The sequence below is a fragment of the Cladophialophora bantiana genome (assembly GCF_000835475.1).
Source record: "Cladophialophora bantiana CBS 173.52 unplaced genomic scaffold supercont1.10, whole genome shotgun sequence".
NCBI lineage: Eukaryota > Fungi > Ascomycota > Eurotiomycetes > Chaetothyriales > Herpotrichiellaceae > Cladophialophora > Cladophialophora bantiana.
In genome coordinates, this window is record NW_015971584.1 from 1,370,113 (window position 1) to 1,389,928 (window position 19,816).

Sequence of the window (19,816 nt, forward strand, 5' to 3'; positions counted from 1 at the left end):
GCCAAGACGAGCGATCACTACCGTCATGGACTTCTTTCGCAGAGCCGTCGCCCTCTGAATCGAACGAGGTGTGCGGATGGAGGACTCGGAAGGCTTATCACCCTGTCCACATCAGCCCCTCGTCTCCTCTTATGTATATGTATGTCCCCGTACCTACGGAGCACTCGTCACCGCATTTACCCCTAGACAGTATGTTCTATGGACCTAGTACTGTAGATCTACGTCCTCGAACGAACCCGTATATATATATGTACCTATGTATGTACTCCGTACCTAGAGTGAGTGTTCTCGTATGGTCTCGTCTTATTCTCATCGTTACATTCTTACATACCTATTGCCTGCCGGTACGGGCCCGGGTCGAGTCGGCCGCGATGATGAAGCGGGATGTCATTTATCGATGCACGTTTGCCTGTAATGCCATTACGCTTCCCGAGTGTAAACGAATGTATCTATTCACTCTGCAGTTCGGTGTCGAATCTCGTCTAGCGTCTCTCTACCTTTCTAGATCTGTCATGTGTGGTCTCGTCTGGTGACGATGCAACGCTATGCTGGTGCTATGCTAATTCAGTGCGAGTAACGGAAAAGAATGCAAGACGCAAGCTCTCCTCCCCAACCCCCCTTTCTCCAGAACGATGCGAATCAGAGGCGAACATCCCAAGGTTTGCAGGTCCCGGAAAAACAGTCATCCTCCAGGTACCGAATAGCTGGAATTCAAAAATCCATCACGTCCAGTCCCCTTCTCAGCCCGGCTTATCACTTGCGCAGTGATTTCCCGCGTCGAAAGGCTGCGTTCGTCTGATGCGTGGCGTGTCATGGAAAGCTTTGCGAAGTGATGGCGAAGCGGACGGAATTCGTAGCAAAGCGTATGTTTCTCATATGATACTCGTGGGATTTGGCATTTATAGTTGTCAATAAAGCTGGACGCCGGTAGATCGTTGTGGGTCACCGCGATAGAAATTTCGTTTGTTCGTCATGACTGGTCCCTGTCCAAGTGGTCCCAGCCAAATGAGCGTAAGCCTAAAAGGTCCACTCCTCGTCGACAGATTTGATGGCCCATTCGAACTTTTCACGTAGGGTTTTTGAGAAGAACTTCTCAATGGGCACGCTGAATTTCTTGCTGAAAACCACTGTCAACCGTGGATCGATGTAGTTCTGCAACGGAGATGCGGTTAGCAAGCTTGTTGCCATCATGGCGGTGTAGAGGGCTGCGTGGTGCAGAACTTACGATCTTCGAAGTTCCCAGTGCCACCTCTTTATTGTTCTCTTTGTCCTCTGCCTGCACGGACATGGTAGCAATCCTCGCGTCAAACTTCTTGACATGCTCCTCCAACTTCTCGATGGTAGGGGACTTTCCTTCGGCCTCGATCTTCTTCGTCTTGTTCTCCTTCTGGAACCTTTTCTCCAATTCCTTGACAGCTTTGAGGCGTTCTTCGAGCTCCTTGGGCTTCATCTCTTTCTCACCTTCCGCTTTGAGTTTCTCATTCTCCTTTTCGAATTTCTTAGTGATCTTAATCTTCTGCTCTTCCACCAAGAAAGCCTGGTGTTCCTGAATCCACGCTTCATCCAGGTCGTCCGGCAGCTCAAAGTACTCTGCACCTTTCTTCTTCTTGATCTTTGGGTCGATGTCGAGCATCATTTGTTTGATTCGCCATTGCTGATACTTGAGGCCTTTGATTCGGTCGCCTAACTTCTCCATCTGACCCGCATGTCCAGCTGCCACGGTTCGCTTGTGGTTGCAGAGAATTGCAACTTTCCGATTAGCGTCATTGTAGTCCTTGATCTTTTCGGCTATTGTACCTTCAGATTTCATCTCGGAGAGCAGTCTGGACATTGTGAACGACGCGTTATAGGTACGGAAGACCTTAGCAGTCAAACCAGGCATATAATTCTTCAGGTGGTTATTGAGTTGCGTCGTAGTGAGCCTGTCAAAGATGTCGTCTCCCTCACTCTTTGGCGGCTTCTTGAAGATCTTGAGATTCTTGAACACCTGCGCGTCCACTTCGAACTCTTCATGGAAGCGAATGCTGTCTTTTCCCAGGAAGTCAAAGATGACAGTGTTGGGAGCTCGCAAAGTAATGTGCTCGTATTTCAGGGAGCAACAACCGACTGTGTCAGCCTCGTCATCCCCTTTCTCATTACCCGCACGAAGAGCAAATTGATCGATCAGGTACATGGCGGTTGCTTTTTGACGTTCCGCCATCAGCTCTGATTTGAGCTCCTTCTTGTAATCTTTGCGAATCCGATCAATGTGTTTCTTGAGTTCACGAGCCTTCTCGAACTTCTTATAGTCGCTCTGGCCCTTTATGTCTGAATTCGCCGCCAGCATAACATACTTGTAGTTGCCATTGATGTTTTCCTGCCACATGGCCAGCCACGTCCCTTGCTTGTCGTGTTTGATCTCCTTCCACTTGTGGCCTTCTGGCGGAGCAGGGACGGTTGCCTCCTCGCCAATGTTGATCGTGATCTGTTCAGGCATGACTCTGGTCTTGACTTTGCCAGTTTTTGGATGGTCACCTCGGCCACGGAAAAGCCCAGGAGGTTCGACTCGAAAATTGCCAACCTTTTGTTTCTTGCCATCCCATGTGCAATACATGTACGGAGCTTCGGCTTCATCCTTTGCTGCCTTAATAGCTCTCTTTTCGTCTCTGGACAGAGCCTTTTTCGCTGCTCTGTCAGCCTCGTAGAACTCAAAGATGGGCCTGAAGTCGCATTTTGAAAATTCTTTAATATCCACTTTCTCGCCGTTTCTGTTCTTTGCGCCGCCGGTCTTCTTTAGAATGTCCTTGAAGTCGCTGAAGAAGTTTTTCTGAAAGGTAGGGTTCTCCACGTTGTGCGTCGAGTTGAGCATACTGCCAAAGAAACCGGCAACTTCTTCTGCATCAGGATGGAGAGTGATGGGCTCGCCGTCATATTTCATCTTGACGTGGTCGGGAAGAGGCTGATAAGGAGGTGGAAAGACAACGCCATTGTGCTGTAATGTCTCCCACTTGTTCGTTCCATCGCCTTTGGTGGGATCCTCCCACCATTTGACTTCGTCCTCTTCTTCCTCCTCGTCCTCAGGATCGGCACTCTCTTCTTTTTTGACTGCCTTGGGATTCTTTGCGGGTGAGGAAACTTCGGGCTTGCTCTTTTTGGCGGATTTGGATGGTTCAGCTTTAGCTTTCTTGGTAGCAGCCGCGGGTGCTCGCTTCGATAGAGGCTTGTCATCATCACTGGATTCCTCCTTTTTTACTCTCTTTGCGGGGACAGCTTTCTTGGGAGCCTTCGCGGCGTCCTCCTCTCTTCGAATCTGCTTTGCTTCCTTCTCTGCCACTTTCTCGATCTTCTGTTTTTGCTTAGCAAGCTTCTGCCCGAGAGGCACGTCAGAGTCTGACTCTTCGCCGATTTGATGAGCCGAAGCTCGAGGAGGCTTCTGAACAACTTTGCCATTTGCCCTTGGCTTAGCGACGAGAGGGACATCATCAGAACCCGACTCGACAGCAGTTGAAGTCTTTCTCTTTTTGCTCTGCATCCACATCAGCCGATATGATCTCTCGAAAGACATATTCTGGAATTGAAAGGGTCGCGTACCAGCGGCAGATCGTCGTCGCTGCTTTCTGGCTCGGCGTAGGAAGGTCGTGTGAGGCTCTCTCTGGCCTTGCGCTTCGCAGCAGCGACGCCGTTGAGGAGATTGTCCTTATTGCCGGATGGTGATAACTCTTCCACCTTCACCTCACCGTTTGCCATCGAAATACCGGGCACGACTTCGCCGTTCGTGGGGATCTGGCGGTCCATTGCAGCGTCGATCGAGGATGGAATTTTGGATGAAGACAAGGGAGGTGCGACTGCTTGCAGTGTGAGCGAGGAAATGGAACGTCGACATGCAAAAGAATCTAGAGTTGAGACAGGCAACGCAAACGAAGTTGCCTGGACTAGTCGATTGTGGTAGAGGGAGCGTACCTCCGTTTGTGCCATTCACCCTCCTTGAACCCGCAAGGGGCATATCGTCGTCTGAAGAATCCATGTTCCACGTGAGAGAAGAGACAGAGCGCAGAGGCCTGACGAGGAAGGGGTGTAGATGTTGAACGGCGAATAACAGAGGTGGACGGAAGCAGGAGGGAGAGGCGACGGATTGAAGTGACCTCCAAAACGCGCCTCGGAAACTCGGAATGGTGGGCGACGCTCGATAGCAATAATGGGGACCGTGCCCGTGGTTGGTATGAGAGGGAGACGATTGAGGGAGGCGGTGATAAAGACAAGTGAGAGAGAGAGTGTGTGTGAGACAATGAAAGAAGAAGAAAGAAGAAGTGAAGGAATGGGCGAGGCCGAGAAAGAAAAAGAAGGAGGGAAATCAGAGTGCAGAACGCAGTCCACCAAAGTCCACCCGACCAGGCGACTCGTGAGGCCGTTCTGAAGGAAGCGCAAGAACTTAGAAGGGCAAGAAGGGCAAGAAGGGGATCCAAAATGCCCAAAATTGCCCCAAATGCCCACTTAGATTCCGTTGTATCGACGATTTTATGCGAGAAATGCACCATCCCCCATCTGGCTAGCGCGTCTTCCCACTGGCGAGCTCAGTTCGGAACCTCAGTTTGTTCACTGACAAGCTGCCCTCGCACCAACTGAATCTCCTCTCCCTCACTTCCACTCCATCTCTCAACCCTGTTCACTCACGGCCTCGTGGTCAGCAAGTTTCGCCATGATGCTGTCCAGAGCTGTGAGACCGGCCCTCGCAGCCGGCAACGCCGCCCTTGCAAAGTGAGTTGCTGGAAAATCTCAGGAGCTTGGATAACATAACTCATCCATCATCAGGACGGCTTCCCCCCAAGTCGCCGGGTATGCTACACTACGAGAAATCGAGAGTATGGGGTCTGCGGCAGAAAGCTCTGTTGCAATCGCTAACCGGTGCCAGGTCGCCTCAAGTCCATCCGAAACATTGAAAAGATCACAAAGACCATGAAAATCGTGGCCTCCACCAAGCTCACTCGTGCGCAAAAGGCCATGTCCGATTCCAGAACCTACGGCCAAACGTCAAACAAGGTCTTTGAAGAGGCGGAGACAAAGCCGTTGGAAGAGAAGAAGACACTCTTGGTTGTTGCCAGCTCCGACAAGGGCCTTTGTGGTGGTATTCATTCAGGGCTGTCGCGCACCACTCGCCGAATGCTCGAACAGGATCCAAACCTCGACATCGCAATCATCGGTGAGAAGTGCAAGGCCCAGATTGGCCGTTCCAACCCTAGAAATGTCCTCCTGAGCTTTGCCGGCGTGGGAAGAGACGTCCCTACCTTCGCAGATGCCCAAGCCATTGCCGACCAACTCGTCTTGCTCCCCGAGGAATACGCAAGCATTAAGATCCTCTACAACAAGTTCATTAATGCCCAGAGCTACGAACCTGTCACCGTTGAGGCATATTCCGAGGAGGCTATCACGCAGTCTCCAAATTTCACCGCCTTTGAGATTGATGACGAAGTTCTCGCCAACCTCCGCGAATATTCGCTGGCCAACTCTCTCTACTGGGCTCTTGCCGAAGGACATGCTTGCGAGCAATCCGCCAGGCGGAATGCCATGGATGTGAGTCATCCTCTTGAGTTCTGACATTAACATCCGTGCTGACGTAGTCTCAACAGAACGCATCCAAGAACGCCGGAGACATGATCGGCAAGTTTACCATCCTGTACAACAGAACCCGACAAGCTGTCATTACCGGAGAATTGGTCGAAATTATTACGGGTGCCACTGCCTCAGAAGACATGTAGGCTTCGTTTCAAAAGAGAAAGTTGTACATAACTGCCAACCTCAATTTTCACTATTGTCAAAAGAATGCTCCTTCAGGTCTCAACCCCAGTCTTTGTGTAGTTGTGCACCATCTGGTTGTTGTTGCGCGTTGTGTGAAGTTACTTTCTCTACTTACCCTGCCACAGTGTTGTGTGGTCTTTGGCACAGCATTTGAGGCATCACTGCCTTGATATGACTTCAAGGGCATCCTTTGTCCATCTCTGCCTCGATCGGATTCCGAACATGACAAGTTCGTGTCGATCATTCCGCAACTAACTACTCTTTTTCTTCGAGCGCTTTTGACTCTGGAACTCTTGCAAGCCTGCCGAAGATGACAGGCCATCGCACAGTTTTGGAGACCATTTACAGCTTTTTGAGACCTCGCGCACAGTCGGTCGACATAAGCAGTGATAGGTGCCAAGATGGATACTCAGACTGTCGCGGACCGCAGAATCTACCACGACTGCAGTGTCCAACGCAGCTATCTCCCTTGCGAAAGAGAAAAGCTGAGTCTTGGCTTGAAGACTCTGTTGGATTGTATCCAGCTTGTGACCCAGACTGTGAAGCCCACGATCTGTTTGGCGACGTTCTCAACGGGTATGCGACTCCCAAAATAAATCGCGGTGCGGTTCCCTGGCTCGATAGTCTCCCCGATCCGAGTATAAACTCGGACGCAAAATTAAGTCTCGAGGAAGTTGCATTATGCGGTACTGGTGCATACCATGACAGAGAATTCGGAATCCAAAGTTCGCATTACGCTCCCATTCGTAACAACCACGTCCAGTCTATTCCCGACCGTTTTCAGAATCAAGTGGCCGTCGGGAATCTCTAGGTCATCGTTGGCATCTCAACGTGCACCCTTTGGATGTTCAACCCACGTCAATTCCTTGACAGTGTCCTCTTTTCGCTCCCTACCCACGCTTGGCCAGCAATTTGAGATATTGCCTTCTTATTGCCATCGTGAGCCCAGATTTGAGAGTCGACCTTTGCGCGGCGGTTTTCAGCTGCTTGGTCTTCAAGAGGGAGAATTGACTGGGAGTATTCTAGGAGTGGATAACGCCAAACAACGATGTGTGGACTTGGATGGCGTCGAGTATTTGGGCCTTGGAAAGTGCGACAGATTATGCAAGATGAATGATGGGACCACGTTGCTGTGGTAGAGTCGGATTAGATGCTGCCGGCAGGCAAAACACAGGGGCTGTAGGAGATGGAGGAAATAGGGCAATACCCATAAGAGCTCCCAACTGGGTAGTCCATGATATGGCATGCCTTAACTCTTGCCTTGCTCCATCCTTGGTCTTAAGTCCTCCAAAAACAAACTATCCCTCCGAACATGTCGTTCATAATTGGTCATCCGAGTAGCCTATCAATTTCACTGCCTCTGCTTTTTTTTCTCTGTCTGGTTCCCGGGGGCCAACTGCCCTGAGAGTATATGGGTAAAGGTCACTGCCTTCTTCGTGGGCAGCAGAATTGAATTGCCTTCGTATAGGCAATCTTGAGCATACTGCCTGGTAACATTGATGTACTGTCTCATCAGCTTGTCGTTCCCAGCGCCCCATTGCGTCCTATATATACTCTCTCTACTTCCTAGTCATGGTGATTTTTCTGACATCCAAATAAACCAATCATCAACGAGTCTGCATTTACATTCCAATCTCATAGTCCATCTTCTTCTCTGGCAACCCTTCCTTGATACACCATGCCTTTCCAAATCCTTAAAAACTACATGATCCCTCGCAAGCAAAAGTCCGCAATCCCGAATGGCACACCGACAGGAGAAGCTATCGATATTCCTCGAGGACCGCTCAACATCTGCAGAACTCTAAGATGGACTCTTGATCCGGGAAACGAGGGGGAATTTCTGCTGACTCTTAAGAAACCACTCAGCACGGTCCTTGCAGCAAAGTATGTGGAATACTATGTCGTCTATTCAAGGCCCGGCTGTATGAAAAGAAAACCTCGAACCGCTCGGCGTTTGTCCTCTGTTTCTTCATGGCTCTCGCTTCCACAGTGAATGAGATCAAGCTGCATCGCAACTGTGCAAGATGGTCTGTCAGGGGCCTGCAGTTCGCGGAGATCTACAAGCATGTGGCCGGGGTCTATGAAGAAATCATCATGGTGCGCCAAGCTTGTGTGGACGTGCCACAGATTTGCTGGAGGAACGACATATGGATGCCTACCCTGCCTTTCGTCAGGAAATCGACGAAATAGAACTTTGGGGCCATGGGCGAGACGTGACACTGGCAGTTGCTCAAGTTCTCCTTCGTCTCGGCTTGGGCGATTCTCATTATGGTTCTACTTATTACGGCCCTACCTCCACAAGTCCTCTACCGTTCTAAGGCTTGACTAAAGCCCCATTGATCTTCTTGCTCAACTAGGCTTATGGCCTCTGTCAAATGACACAAGGTAAGTGAAATCCGAATAGTGGCTATTTTTTGACCACCCTGTTGAGCACCAAAACCAAAGCAGGAGAGGGTGGTCTCGGGTAGTAGGGGTTGCGTTTGTTTACGCTTTGCACAACATACAGAAGGCGCTCGGAGTATCTCAGATAAGTTTGCGAGGAAGTCCCATATAGATTGTCAACTCAGAAAATTATCAAAATTCGATCAGTCTCCATTTCATATTGATGTCAGTGTCTTCTGGCTCCCTTGCCGTCGTGGTCGCGATAGAGGTGAATTAAGGTTTTTATGGCCCAACCCCCTAGAGATGGCCAGCCTTGCGGCCGCGATGAATTCCGTCCTCGCCCCGAACATACCGACCAACACAAGCTACCAAGCTTCCATCAAACCCCCAGAGTACTCTGTAATTTCCTATCTGAGGAATGTAACACAGAGAAACGACTACTTGTTAGGGCACCAAGTCGAGTACATGAGCTAAGCACGGTGGATGATGCCTTGAACGGAGGGTGACGGTACGTATAAACTCATTCTACAGAGGTTCGCGCTAGCCATAACACTGACATAGCCCTCATACACTCCTTTAGAGATAGTAGGATATTCGTGCGAAATCTTTTCCCTTCCCTGCTTGTCCTTCCTTGTCCCTGTTTGTTCCTGCTTGACCTTAATCAAACCCCCTTGGCAATGTTTTCGAAGCCGGACAGAGTTTAGCACAACCAAATTCTGGCCGGGTTTTGTCACGTTTGGCGTCCTCCAGTCGAGCAACTTTGTTTTCCCAAGTTCATAAGTCCTCTCAGAATGTTGCTGTTCGTAGCCATCTCTCTTCTTCACTGCTCTTTTCACCGCAGCACCGGCATTTTACTCGGCGGTCAGCTTGATCAGTTTCCACGCTGAGATAACCCTGTTCCCCTTATTACCAGCAATGGAGCACAAGCTCTGACACTCCCAGAAAGTACGTCCCGCCACAGCTGCGAAACCGTCCCGGGGGGAGTAATGCTCTGCCTGCGGCGTCTCCGCCCCGATTCAACCTGCTGAGTTTTGGCAAACCCGCACCTCGCAACCTTGGAACCGGCCCAAGTCTAAGTCGCATCCCTGACGATCCGCCACAAGCGAATCCTAAACAAGCCCAGTCCCCCAGTCGTTGGATTCAAGAACTCCTTGCCCAGAAGACTCAAAGAAGTGGACCCCGACTTCTACCTCATCTCCTTCTAAGGGCACCTCGCCTAGCAGACCGCAAAATTGACGGTCTCAGCGAAGCGTTCCAAGCTACCCCAGCATCTGGTTCCTCTGCTGGCCTACCTGAGAGCCTTGTCTCACAGGATCGATCAAATCAGCCAACCACCACAGCACACCACTCAGGTGACACGAGCAAAGAAGTGTGAACAGATCCAAAGACTTCTCGATTCACTCGCGGATGAATCCGGCAGGTTGTTTGAGAGTGAGCCAGATGGTCAAGACAAAGAATGGCAACGAGAAGATGGGCTCCAAGATCTTGTTACCTCGTACGATTCTGATCTCCGCGAGCAGCTCGAATCGTTGAAGCCGCGGATAGTTGAAGACCAAGTAAATTTCGGAATTATCGTGCTCGCGGTCGGTGTTCTGATCTTGTTGATCTACTTCAGGCATGTATTATTCTGAGAAATCTCGGGGCAATAGTCGCGTCTTCGCACAATCGACCTGGTGCCGATGAACAATTGTACCTTTCACGTCCTTTCTCCGACAGGCAAGTGTCAAGGAAGCTCTCCGGTACATGAGAGAGCTGAAAATGTCAATGACAGACACGGGCGGTTCGCTATAGAGATCTCAGTAAATTAGATGATCAGACACTTGCCAATGGCACAGCTTGATCGACAACAAATGGGATCCCCAAAGCTCGAAGATGAGATCAGATGAATCGGGTGTGAGGGGCTGTTGGAGAGAACTGATGGGTAGCGCGTCTTCTGTTGGCGTTGCTTCGTTGTATCATTGTCTCAATGGAATGTCAAGTAGTCGGACCGAATTGGACATCTCCGATGTTCTGATGTCATGGTTTAATGGAAGGAGAAAATGAGATGGATCAATGTATACAATGGTGCAAAACTTCAATCGGAAACAACAAATCTGTTTGCTGGATTGCGATTAGAATAGTCAGTGAACATGCATCAAGTTTTTGGACTACAGCCTAGTCCGCACTCTTCTAAAAGCTCTTGTGGTTGGCTAGGACTTAGACAAAGAGCCTACACGATTTTGTCCCGTCGATGGTAAGAATGTGTCTCTTTGAGGCAGTGCTAGCTGTCGCTATCCGCACTACGACTTTATCTTTGTCGCCTTTAAATCCCCAGCCAAAAGTCTCCCAACACAACAGGCCATCAAACAGCCTTAGCGGCACCACAATTGTTTTGTGGGGGAATTTTGGGTACTCTGCTTGCGCGATCCGCTAAGTCTGCAGCATGAACAGAATAACTGGTGGACTTTTGATTGTAGAGAGGGGGGGGGAAAGAGTGAAGAATAAAGCACAGCATCACGTGCGAGGAAAAGGGGTATACAATATATTGCGTCATAATCAAAGATGTAGTCACATGACAAGAGTACCTTTCCTATTTGGACATATTAACAGAATCCCCCCCTTTTTCCAAGGATCCCCTTCATTCACTTTCATCTTCCTTCGTAGTTGTCAAACTGCACAAAACGTCTCTTTGTCATCATCCAGACCATGGTCAAGGGCCAAACCCTCTCGCACCTTGCTTAGGCAGAGAATGCGGACATTAGGACTCCTAGATTTTGCCTGAACGGCGATGCCTGCGGCACAGCCTTGTGCTGATCCTCTCCTCTCATACTCGGTACAGCGGCAACGATGGTTTGTCTCTATTGACAACTAATATTAGTGTGCTCATCCACTCCCCTTAACATCTAGTATTCTATTTTCTGGCTTATTTGGTTATTTTAACACAATTTGCTTCACCACTGTTTTCCATTCCACGTTTGCGCGTCATGGAGTGATCAATATCTTCACTAAAACCCTCCGCTATCTGCGCCGTTCTATGCGCTCTGGGTCGCGCCATCACTTCACTGCGCGTTGCTGCCTCCAGCCGAATGCCAAGAAGCTGGAATCACAAAACGCGATCTCCGGGCAAGGATGGTCTCGTGTTGATTTCATTTGTATATCTCGCTCTTCGGCCTCAGACGTTTATTTCTTTCTTTCTTCTCTTTCCAATTCCCTTGATCGAATAGGATCGCGTCCGACCATCGAAGAAAAAGATCTCGCTCCAGCTTGGTGGCTCCTCCAAAACACATTCCTCTTCCACCCTGTGCTCAAGAATCTAAGCATGTCCTCATCAGACGTCATCCATTTCATCGCCGCTTTGCGCGAACAGACCCGCCGGCTCATTTCTGTGCTCCCTGACCGGTCCTTAGTTCTCCCCAAGCTGCCACCCATGATTACGGTAAGTTCTTCATCCTTGCACTTCCTCGAAGGCCCATGGCCTTCTCAAGACCCAAGCTCGAACTCAGCCTTTCCTCCTCCACTGTTTCATAGACGAGGCTGACTTCATGAACTTGGTAGAATGTGAACGTCTTTGCGAGGAAAATTTGCGCCAGATTTTACGTTACTTGAACCATGTTAACAAGGAGTGCAAACGTCAAGGCGCTCCTAACTCGTGCACCAAGGTCTTGCAGCATCGCGCAATGGTCGAGCAAATGCATGATGTTGACAATGGGTCTGAAATACGATCCCTAACCCTCGACACACCTGGACGGGTCGAGGAATTTGGAATGAAAGACTCGATGGTGGAGGATTTGAGGGAATTGCTGAATGCTTCTCCGCTGGCCAGTCGTATCTGCACACCCTCCTCAACCGCAAGCATCAGCACCTCTTCCATTCTCACGCACGCCACACAAAGTGGTAGTGAAACTTCAGCCAACCTCTCTCTGTCAGGGTTAGATGGCAGATGTGAAGGAAAAACCGTGGATTGCTATAGAAGTGAGGCTGAAGATCCAGTTCCCGCCAATCCTGTCAGAAATGAACAAGATGGCACCAGGGGAATTGAGAACACAGTCCAAACTCAAGCCTGTGGAGTGGACAATATCGGTATTGGTGATACTATTGCCTTCAGATTCCGGGGAAGTGACAGCGAGAATACTTTGGATTGGTCACCTCCAAACGAACGTCAGACATTCCGATTCAGACACTCGTCTGACTCGTACCTTCTGAAGTCCCTTGATATCAACTACTCCGCGTAATCTAACAGTCGATGTGTCTCTCTTCCAGCCCGATGCGCGGATGAAATGGCTTCTTGCTTCTTGCGATGGAGTGGGGAGACGCTGGAGGAGTTCATTCGCGGCGTGGAAGTTGATGATACCAAGGTTAACAACAAGGTGAGGTGGTTAGCCCTTCTCTAGCAACTAGATACAGTTGCGTTCCTTGGGCGGTGGCCTTCTCCGAAAACTTTGAAAGACTTCATGCAAATGCGTCATCTTGAGTGGGTCGTTCGGGTGGGCGGCAAATGGGATTTGGAGTCCAAGATGGCCGGCGCCCAAGAGTCTGCTCACTGCAGCGACACTAGACATGAAGAACCTCCGGTCGAGAAGTCTCCTGACGACAGCAGGGGCCAGGACGGTCTGGCTATCGGCGAAGTCGAAGACACTGTTGAGAAGCATGGTGTGAACGAAGTCCTCGAACCTGAAGATATTGCCCACGATGTTCCCATGGACGGGTTTACCGGAGATCGACTAATCCCTGATCACTCAAATGCGAAGGAGCCTCCTACAGAAGATTTTGTTGCTAACGAATCTTCAGCTGCAGTCTCGGGCATTCCTTCCTGGTCTGCCACTCCGATCCTTGTCGGCGCCGCTCCTTCAGCAATTCTCATTTCCACCTTCTGTCCAGCCCTCGCGGCTGTGATGCTTTATGGCAGCATTTCATATGTCAAGTCTGGGTTGCGGCGATAGATGGCTACTTCCAACACCTGGAGTTAGCATCTCTAGCAATCGTGGCAGCTCCGGACCCAATGCCTTATGGTGACTTTGAGCTACTGCTGACTCGCCAAAAGACATGGTTGTTGGAGTTTCGGAGTGAACGGTTATTGTTTTTGGAAGGACCAGCAAGGCTGCACCCGTGAGACTGATACCTAAAATGTACGGTTGCTTTGTATGTGGTGATTTTAGCGACTGTCGAGCTGAAGTGTTCTGCTGGACCTCAGGTACAAGGCCTTTCCTGTTGTGACGGATTCTATGGAAGATTGACAGGCATCGATCCCGGGGGCGGGGGGGCGGCCGAGGGGGGAGCAGAAGAGGATGGACAAATTACAATGTCAGGACGGACAGGTGGAGGAGCAGTTCATCGGTACCTGCAGACCCCTTTCCAGATTGTCTTTTCGTTGGCACAGAAGGGCCCAAGTATCAAAGTCGGCAGAAAAAGTCTCTTTTATGGACATAGCAATAGAGCGTCAAGCTCAAGGTCCACTAGCAATACGTCATTCGTTCATGTATATAGCACTGCTCCGGCCCTCAATCAGCTTAAGGATATCGTGGAACAGCTCTAGCTTCCATCGAATCCCCAATACACCTTGACGACACTGCAAAACCCACTGCTTGTGCTGCGTCCGCCCCGTTATCTTCTGCAGCAGCAATCACCATTCTCTCCACAAGTTATTCGTGGTGTCCCGTCGCTGTTGTCTGTCGGCCATCCTTTCCATCACCCTGTCCATTTCCACTTCAAAGTCTGGTTCGACTTCCGGAATCTCCAACTCATCTCCACCCCTGCGACGAAATCCATGGGGCCTGCCACTCCGTCTAATCTCCCATCCATGTTTGCATTCATGTTCTACATCGAGGAGTTCACCACACGAGTAGCAATAACTGGTCCAATAATCCGTGACTCGAGATAGAAGTCCACGTGGCCCATAATTGTCCTGGCAATCTCCTTCTCCCTTGTCCCTTCCCCAGTAACTCTCATCTCCCTCTTCCCACAAGAATATTCCTCGTCTATGTCTTCTACGACGACGTCGTCGTGAATGTCGACTGTGATGTGGATTTCCAAGGCCAAAGAGGATTTAGTCCTCAATTAAACCTTCTGCGAGTTCTGGACAGTCGGGATACAGTTGGCGGTCAGGGAGATGTTGGATAAAAGGGCAAACGCCTGATTCATCGCAGTGAGGCCCGTAGATGGGCATTACGGAATTCCATAAGCGGTGTGTTACCGAGGATTGTTTCCAGGTGTTTGGGAAGATGGCTCGAAGATTGCGATGGTGTTCAAAAGTTGATACGGAACTGAGAGAAAGTTAAAGCATAAAGCCTGGATTAATACTGCTTAATATCTCAAAAATCTGTCACAGCTCGTGAGTAAAGCTGTCACGAGCCCACCATTATCCCCAAGTACCCTACGCCCTCCACCCGAATCGGGTGGACGGTATAGGAAGAAAAGGATAAGACAAAGGATGGTTGAAGCACAAGCTAAGGAGAGCTAAAGCAAAAGGCTATTAGTTGACAAGGCTATCGGTTAACGCCGCCTTACCACTTTCACGTGACAGAAAGAGGGGAAGCTATAAGAGTTTCCTCTCACCCGAATCGGGTACGAGAGAACTCTTCCCTTTTCTTAAGCGTTGAGTCGTTGTCAATAGGACTACGTAATATAGAACAAGGCATTCAGCTACTCTAATTCTCTGTACCTACTGCGTTGCGCAGGTCCCTGATAAAAGCTCGTTTGCTGTACTGGTCACCTCATAGGGATGATGCGTATCACTCATTCATAGCACCTAGCTATAGCTCAAGTCCGTGTCTCGAAGTCGCCTGAAACATTGATTTAAGCCCTATATTTGTATGCTGCCTCCTGTGCTTAGGTTCTCGTGGCTTAGAGACACGGTGTTGAAACTCGGCAACAGCTCAAAGCCCTAACATCTAGAGTGGATGCGAAGGGTCCCTCCATTCCGAGTCCGATAGACGCGAGGCTGGAATCTCCCACCAAAACCACCCCACATGACTACTTTGTCGTGGTCGTCATCATCATCATCGTCGTCGTCGTCGTCGCAGCCGCCACCGTCGTAGCCAGCAGCATTGTAGTTCTCGTCTGGCCTTATATCAAGGCCGCTTCGTCCTGGGCCTCTGTGAGGGGGACCGCCAAAGTCGTTGTTCACCACAATAGGCCCTCCTTCTCGCGTAATTCTGACGCCCCCTCTGCCACTTCCCGGCGGTCCCCTTTCCCGTCGTCCAAGTGGCATACCTCCAAAAGACGCCATTGTTTCAAAGTCATCGAAATCATCCTCGTCAAAGTCGTCGAACAGCCATGGCGGAGCAAATTCCATGCCTGGAGGAAGCTGACCCCGTCCTCTATGAGGACATCCACAGAAAGGGTTCCTTCCGGGGCCACGGCGTGGTCCTCTCTCAAATCGGCCGCCACCAAAGTCGCCAAAGTCATCAGAAAAGTCGAAATCCTCTCCACCACGGCGGCCTCCACCGTGAGTCAAGCAGTCTCCTCTGCTGGCGACCGGTTGGTCATTATTCCACACCTCAGAGCCACTATTGTTGCCAACTGCCCATGCGCTGTTGATGGTCTCGTTGGTATTTCTTCTAGGCCCTATTCCGCACCCTCCACCATTTCCTTGCCTCCCCCATCTAGGGCCATTCCCGAGACCGGTGACGGGATCGGGATAAAACTCTGGTCCATCCATCTCGCCCATATTGCCATGGCCGAAGTATCCAGGCAATTGTCCAGCTCCGTCTCCCTGGTGATCTTCGCCGCACGTACTGCAGCTGCGATCACGAGGGGGACGAGGTCGTCGGCCGGGTGGGCGGCCATGGCGTGGCATGCTTGATATTACTGTTGGTAATTTCGAGCCTTTGCGAACAGGTCTGCTGATGATGGCGGGTAAATGCCCTCTATGTGGCTTCGACCGGGCAGTGGGTAATGATGTAAGAATGGATGACCTGGCATTACAGAGAGAGATATATGTGGAACCTTGACCACCACTAGTACTCTGTTGTGATAATTTGACTCCACTGATAATCTGACTCCAACTTGTGAATGTCCCTGACTAGAATTTAATGATATATCGCCCTGACCAGTTGCAGCAAACGAAACTGGCCGCCGTAAAAGTGACAGGGAGCTAGACTCAGCAAACGCAGGGACTTGAACAAACGCCCTACAGTGTCGAATGATTTGTCGAGAGAAACCGCAGTCTGGACTCAGTCTGGCGTTAGGTGGATAATAGAGATAGATCCCCTCGGGCCAGTTCCATCAGGTACACAAATAAAAGTATCGCCACAGCGAATGAAATTCACAATTGAAAGTGAATTTTCCATGGCCAAACTCGGGTATGTCCTGTGTGTCACGGGATGGACGGTGTGTTTTTGCTCCGACATATGAACAAAGCCATCGGGAGTTTGATGCTCACCATCCCACCGATTTTTGACACAGGGTGACTTCGCTTTTCATGACTGTGGTCGCTGTCTCTTCCCGCACTACCGTTCCTGCAGGAGAAGAAGGTCAGTTACCATTTGCCTACCTGATTGTTTGGGATATGTTTTTCTTCGATCGGCACTCGAATCGCTGGTTTCGATATCTTCTCGCTTTTGGCTCGACACTGAATACCCTCCAGTGTTCACTGGCCAATGGTGTAGATTTGAAAGTCTCCAGAGTCCCCTTTCTCACCCAGCTGCAACAGATAAAAGGGTACAGATAGCCAGTATCTAAATCCACAAAAATGGAGACTAGAAATGTGGGCCTGTAATGCCCAGGCGGCACCCTTACTGCACTTGTATGTTTACCTTACCGCAAATGGAAAACATGAACGCGCAAATGTTGTGGAGACGCAGTCGTTGATGACAGTCATGAAAGGAACAAAGGTGTTTAGAACTGGAGACAAACATGTTTCACAGCCTCTCAATGATCCTTAAAAAAGGGTGAAATCCAACAAAGGAGTTTCCGCTATGCCAGGAGGGGTGAAATGGATGCGAATTCATGCCTGTGAACCTCGTATATGTAGTGGTACCTAGCGAGGCGAGGTGTTGTACGATGGGTTTCGTTATGGACCTATCTGGTTGATTGTGTCCTGTCCCCCTGGCTACTCAGAGAGACTCTGCCTTTTTATATATACATTGGCCTGTAACCACAAGAGCATTCCTGAAACCTCCTACTCCGTCGCCATCCTGTCACAGAACTGCAGGGACAAAGAGGTTGAGGCAGTTTGCGCAGTGGGTGAAGCGTCTAGCGTCTCAGGTGGTTTACCACAGTGACTATCTTGCAACCCTGTCAACAAGGAGCCTGGGAGTTCTGTCATCCCGACTATGACATTGTTGTCCTGCTTTGGCCTCTCCATGGTGTCGGCTCCTCTGGAGGGAGAGGGAACAGCGAGAGTCAAGACAGTCGAAATGTGGGTTTTACCACCCTTTTGAAGGAGGCTTGGAGCTGCATGGATCTAGGTAACTACTTACCCGGCGGAGCCTCGGGCTAGAAACTTATCGTCGAATGCATCTGGCGCGTTCACATGGCCTTTTGTGCGCCGGCCAGGAGAATGGGGACATTGTCTTGGCGTTTTGCACGAGGTACCTACTCGTAGAGGCAAGAGATTGTTTTACTCAACGGCCGAAAAGGGGTGTCGAAAGTCGTTGTGGCCGCTTTTCAGCTGGCCACAGTAAGCGTCAACCCAGTTCGATGCTTGCTGGCACGAGAAATTAAACCCGTTTACGGTTCAGCCGATCTGTCGTGGTTTTCCTTCAGGCTCGTCAGGACGCTTGGTGACGCTGGTGGCGCTGCTCGGCACGGCCACGACCAAGTGTTCTCGGCAAAAGAGATTTTGAGTCTCGATGCCTCTGATGTCTAAAACCGCTTCTCCTCTGCCTATCTTCTTCGTTTGGCGGTGTGCCCACTGAAACAGGTGCTTCCCACTGCCCATTATTCTGGCCGTTCTTGCTGGTAACTGCAAAACGACTCTTTAGTCGAATGATATGCCCATACCTGTAGAAAACATAGGGGATAGGTGTTAGCAAGAGGCTCACACATCCAAGGATCGTGAGTGTCCAGTGGTGTCCAACGTTCTGGTAGAACGGGGTCGCGACAACTACCATCCCACCAGAAAAAAAGTAGCGAGAGAGCGTGGCGAACACAAGAGCGCTAGCAGCGTATATCTCATACGTATCGATCAGATACATGTATGTGGTGGTGAAGGCCAACACACCCGCGTGCCCAAACATGACGGATGCCGCAATCGAAGACCAAATTGATATACTCCGGTAAGATGTCCAGGCCATCCAGAACAATGAGATTGGCATGGCAGGTGCACCCAGCATAGAGTACCATAGTCAAACCTCAGGATCGAATTGCGTCTTGCCATCGGCCTCTGCCTTACGTTGAACATTGAGTGTCAGTTTGTAAATCCATGGGACGCATCCGAATGCGGCACAGACGCCAATGAATATCCCGAGAAAGATTGTATTCGTCAACCCCTGGGAAATCTCGTATGTCAGGCGAAAGATAAAGTCGTACCCATTGAGGAATGTGAAAAGGATGATATAGACCAGACACAGATAGAGTGAGACAAGCTGAATTATCGGCTCGTGTAGTGCCAGGATAAATGGCCGGCGAAGAGCAGTCCTCAGGCGTGTCACCAACGTCATGTGTTCAATTTCGTGCGCGGCATAATATCGATCATCGCCCGTGATCTTACGTAACTGCCTCGCCTTCCAGCTCAGCAAGACAGGAGGGTAAGTCTCCGGTTGAAAGAAGAAGGTCATGAAAAGGACGGCTCCTGCGAACATGAGAGTCACCCATTCTGCCCAGCGCCAAGAATGAAGAATGGGTGATTCCGGAATCCAGGCAGCCATCACAGGACCGAGCGCTGCTCCTCCGAATCCGAATATGCTAAAGAATGGAAACATGAAGGTCTTCTCCAATGCCGTGAACATGTCAGCAATTGATCCTCCTGCGCACACTGAAGGTGCCGCTCCGACAACGCCCGCAACGAACCGGAAAACGATCTGACTGCCGATATCAGGTGCAAGAGCTGATGCTGTGATGAAGATACACAATAACGTCAGGGAGGGCAGATAGACCTGGTTTCTGCCAAGGACTTCGGAAAAAGGACCACTGATCAATGCCCCAGGCCCAAAGCCCAGCATAAAGCTGCTGATGGCACCAAAACTCTCTGTAACTTGACTGACTCCGAGGTACTTCGCGGCTTGGGGGATGACTGCACCATCCAGGGATGACGCAGCACCGACAAGACAGCCAATGCTGCATACTACCAACATTGCTCTGAAACGTTTGTAAAAGGGCCAATTGCGTGGATTGAGAGAATCTTCTGGTCCATCTCATTCAACGACAAGGACTGTTCTACCGTCGACAGTCTGAGTCCTTTGGCGAGAAAGACATGGCAGGCTCCGTACAATTTCGACATCAGACTCAAGTTGCTTCCTCAGGGCCTGTCCTATCCGGCGGTACTGTAAATATGTTTCCATCTTCGTGCCTAATCAAGGGATGCTTGAGAAAGAATATCGAGAATGAGATGGTGGCAGGGTTTAGAACAGAGATATAAGTCAGAAGGTCCATAGAAGACTCCATCATCAACATGACGCATGACAGAGCCCTAAGGCACCTCATCTGGGAAATTACGCGCTCCATTTCAAGATCAAAATTTACTCCCCTCTTGCTATTTAGACCTCATGTTAGAGTAGCACTCGGGGCTCGATGTTGAAGAGCT

At 50.1% G+C, this 19,816-nt stretch overlaps 8 protein-coding genes across 8 annotated transcripts; 5 read left to right on the forward strand and 3 right to left on the reverse strand.

Annotated features, from left to right (window-relative positions):
* Positions 1-1,017: 1,017 nt before the first annotated feature.
* Positions 1,018-4,003, reverse strand: Z519_07396 (uncharacterized protein; the record flags this gene model as incomplete). Its single annotated transcript, XM_016765131.1, has 4 exons — positions 1,018-1,152; positions 1,226-3,505; positions 3,571-3,824; positions 3,940-4,003. The coding sequence occupies 4 exons, from the start codon at positions 4,001-4,003 to the stop codon at positions 1,018-1,020; spliced, it is 2,733 nt and encodes a 910-aa protein (XP_016619081.1).
* A 675-nt stretch (positions 4,004-4,678) lies between these two features.
* On the forward strand, positions 4,679-5,732 carry Z519_07397 (ATP synthase F1, gamma subunit; the record flags this gene model as incomplete). The annotated part of the gene is made up of 4 exons (XM_016765132.1): positions 4,679-4,734; positions 4,789-4,838; positions 4,889-5,547; positions 5,604-5,732. The coding sequence occupies 4 exons, from the start codon at positions 4,679-4,681 to the stop codon at positions 5,730-5,732; spliced, it is 894 nt and encodes a 297-aa protein (XP_016619082.1).
* Positions 5,733-6,082: 350 nt separating this feature from the next.
* On the forward strand, positions 6,083-6,583 carry Z519_07398 (uncharacterized protein; the record flags this gene model as incomplete). The annotated part of the gene is made up of 1 exon (XM_016765133.1): positions 6,083-6,583. One exon carries the CDS (start codon positions 6,083-6,085, stop codon positions 6,581-6,583), a length of 501 nt encoding a protein of 166 aa, XP_016619083.1.
* An 867-nt stretch (positions 6,584-7,450) lies between these two features.
* On the forward strand, positions 7,451-7,962 carry Z519_07399 (uncharacterized protein; the record flags this gene model as incomplete). Its single annotated transcript, XM_016765134.1, has 2 exons — positions 7,451-7,694; positions 7,763-7,962. The coding sequence occupies 2 exons, from the start codon at positions 7,451-7,453 to the stop codon at positions 7,960-7,962; spliced, it is 444 nt and encodes a 147-aa protein (XP_016619084.1).
* Positions 7,963-11,810: 3,848 nt separating this feature from the next.
* Z519_07400 (uncharacterized protein) lies at positions 11,811-12,365 on the forward strand (the record flags this gene model as incomplete). The annotated part of the gene is made up of 1 exon (XM_016765135.1): positions 11,811-12,365. One exon carries the CDS (start codon positions 11,811-11,813, stop codon positions 12,363-12,365), a length of 555 nt encoding a protein of 184 aa, XP_016619085.1.
* Positions 12,366-12,410: 45 nt separating this feature from the next.
* Positions 12,411-13,073, forward strand: Z519_07401 (uncharacterized protein; the record flags this gene model as incomplete). The annotated part of the gene is made up of 2 exons (XM_016765136.1): positions 12,411-12,500; positions 12,525-13,073. 2 exons carry the CDS (start codon positions 12,411-12,413, stop codon positions 13,071-13,073), a joined length of 639 nt encoding a protein of 212 aa, XP_016619086.1.
* A 1,940-nt stretch (positions 13,074-15,013) lies between these two features.
* On the reverse strand, positions 15,014-15,918 carry Z519_07402 (uncharacterized protein; the record flags this gene model as incomplete). The annotated part of the gene is made up of 2 exons (XM_016765137.1): positions 15,014-15,651; positions 15,708-15,918. 2 exons carry the CDS (start codon positions 15,916-15,918, stop codon positions 15,014-15,016), a joined length of 849 nt encoding a protein of 282 aa, XP_016619087.1.
* Positions 15,919-18,419: 2,501 nt separating this feature from the next.
* Positions 18,420-19,367, reverse strand: Z519_07403 (uncharacterized protein; the record flags this gene model as incomplete). Its single annotated transcript, XM_016765138.1, has 1 exon — positions 18,420-19,367. The coding sequence occupies one exon, from the start codon at positions 19,365-19,367 to the stop codon at positions 18,420-18,422; it is 948 nt and encodes a 315-aa protein (XP_016619088.1).
* Between the last annotated feature and the right edge of the window lie 449 nt (positions 19,368-19,816).